This window comes from Eimeria mitis, genomic scaffold, assembly GCF_000499745.2.
Source record: "Eimeria mitis Houghton genomic scaffold, Emh_scaff6433, whole genome shotgun sequence".
Taxonomy (NCBI): Eukaryota; Apicomplexa; class Conoidasida; order Eucoccidiorida; family Eimeriidae; genus Eimeria; species Eimeria mitis.
Genome location: NW_013574599.1, coordinates 1 through 1,590, shown reverse-complemented (window position 1 = coordinate 1,590; position 1,590 = coordinate 1). Strand labels below are relative to the sequence as shown.

Here is a 1,590-nt window from a genome sequence, read left to right as displayed (position 1 = left end):
TTTTTTTTTTTTTTTTTTTTTTTTTTTTTTTTTTTTTTTTTTTTTTATATTTGGGTTTATGTTTATGTATCTGTTTATGTTTATATTTTTGTTTGTATTTGTATTATATATTATATATATTATATATTATATAATATATAATGTATAATATATAATATGCAATATATATAATATGTATAACATATATAATATATATTCTATATATTCTATGTATATAAAATATAAATATACAAATACAATATATAATATATATTATATATAGAATATATATAATATATGTTATATATATTCTATATAAAATATATATAATATATATTCTATATATTCTATATAAAATATATATAATATATATTCTATATATTCTATATATAATATATATTATATATTATATTTATATATTTATATTTTTGTACTGATATATATATATATATATATATATATATATATATATATATATATATATATATATATATATATATATATGTATATATCAGAAGCTGCTCCACGTTAGCAGCAACAAAGAGAAACCACACACCCTCTGGGCCCCAGCATGCATAGATGTACGCATGCATGCACGCATGCATGCATGCATGCATGCATGCATGCATAGACGCTTGCATGCATGCATGCATGCATGCATGTTTTATTTTTATATTCTTACAACTTTAGGGATTAGCGGGTCCTCCAGCAAGAGCCTGAGATGAGTAACCATTTGTTTTGTTTTATTATATAAATCAAACAAAACAACAAAACCTATATCTGCTGCAGCAGCAACTGCAGCAAGAAGCTCTGCTGTAACGCCGCTTTCTGCTGCTGTTCCTGCTGCTGCTGCTGTTGCTGCTGCTGCTGCTGTTGCTGCTGCTGCTGCTGCTCTAGTTTTGTCCTCCATAGCACCCCCACAAATCCTCACGCTGCTGTTATGCCGCGGTGCCGTCGCTGCTGCTGCAGCAGCAGACCCTGCAGCAGCAGCAGCAGCAGCAGCAGCAGCATTGCTGTTGCTGTTCTTTTCGGGTCCTTTATCTATGGGCATTTGACGCTCAACACAAAGCTGCAAGAGAGAAAGCCTTGCGTGTCCTGCTGCTGCTGCTGCTGCTGCTGTTGCTGCTGTTGCTGCTGCTGCTGCTGCTGCTGTTGCCTGCATGCAGCGCTCGTGTTGCTGCTGCTCAGCAGAGGCAAAGCCCCATTCTAAGTCGACAGCCAGCAGCAGCGAATCCCCCCCTGCATGCAGCAGCGCCAGCGCGTTGCTCCTGAGCACTCACAAGGATAACAACAAAAGTATAAATCAGGTAGAGACACAGCTGTTGCTGCAGCTGCTGCTGCTGCTGCTGCTGCAGCTGCTGCTGTTTGTGAAACACACCAGAGCTGCGTTGTCTGCTCATCGTCTACAAGAAAAAGGAGACGCTGACGCGAGGCCCCGTATAGCTCTGCCTTTTGGGGGCCCCCACTCAGCCTGAGGGCCCCCATGAAGCCGAGGGTCTGCCACGCATGCAGCAGCAGCGCAGGGGGGGCCTCGAGCTGTACTGCGCGGAGAACGGAGTGTATGTCCAGCTTGCGGCGGCGCTTCTCCTTGCTGCTGCCTGCTGCTGCTGC

At 40.1% G+C, this 1,590-nt stretch overlaps 1 protein-coding gene across 1 annotated transcript in view; it reads right to left on the bottom strand.

The window, feature by feature from the left end:
• EMH_0087430 (uncharacterized protein) overlaps positions 1 to 1,464 on the bottom strand; it is a gene marked incomplete at both ends in the record, with an annotated part of 2,054 nt that extends 590 nt beyond the window's left edge. Inside the window, 2 exons of the mRNA XM_013501159.1 lie at positions 662 to 1,247; positions 1,358 to 1,464. Coding sequence (XP_013356613.1) covers positions 662 to 1,247; positions 1,358 to 1,464 — 693 coding nt within the window. The remainder of the gene's footprint in view (positions 1 to 661; positions 1,248 to 1,357) is intronic.
• Positions 1,465 to 1,590: the final 126 nt, after the last annotated feature.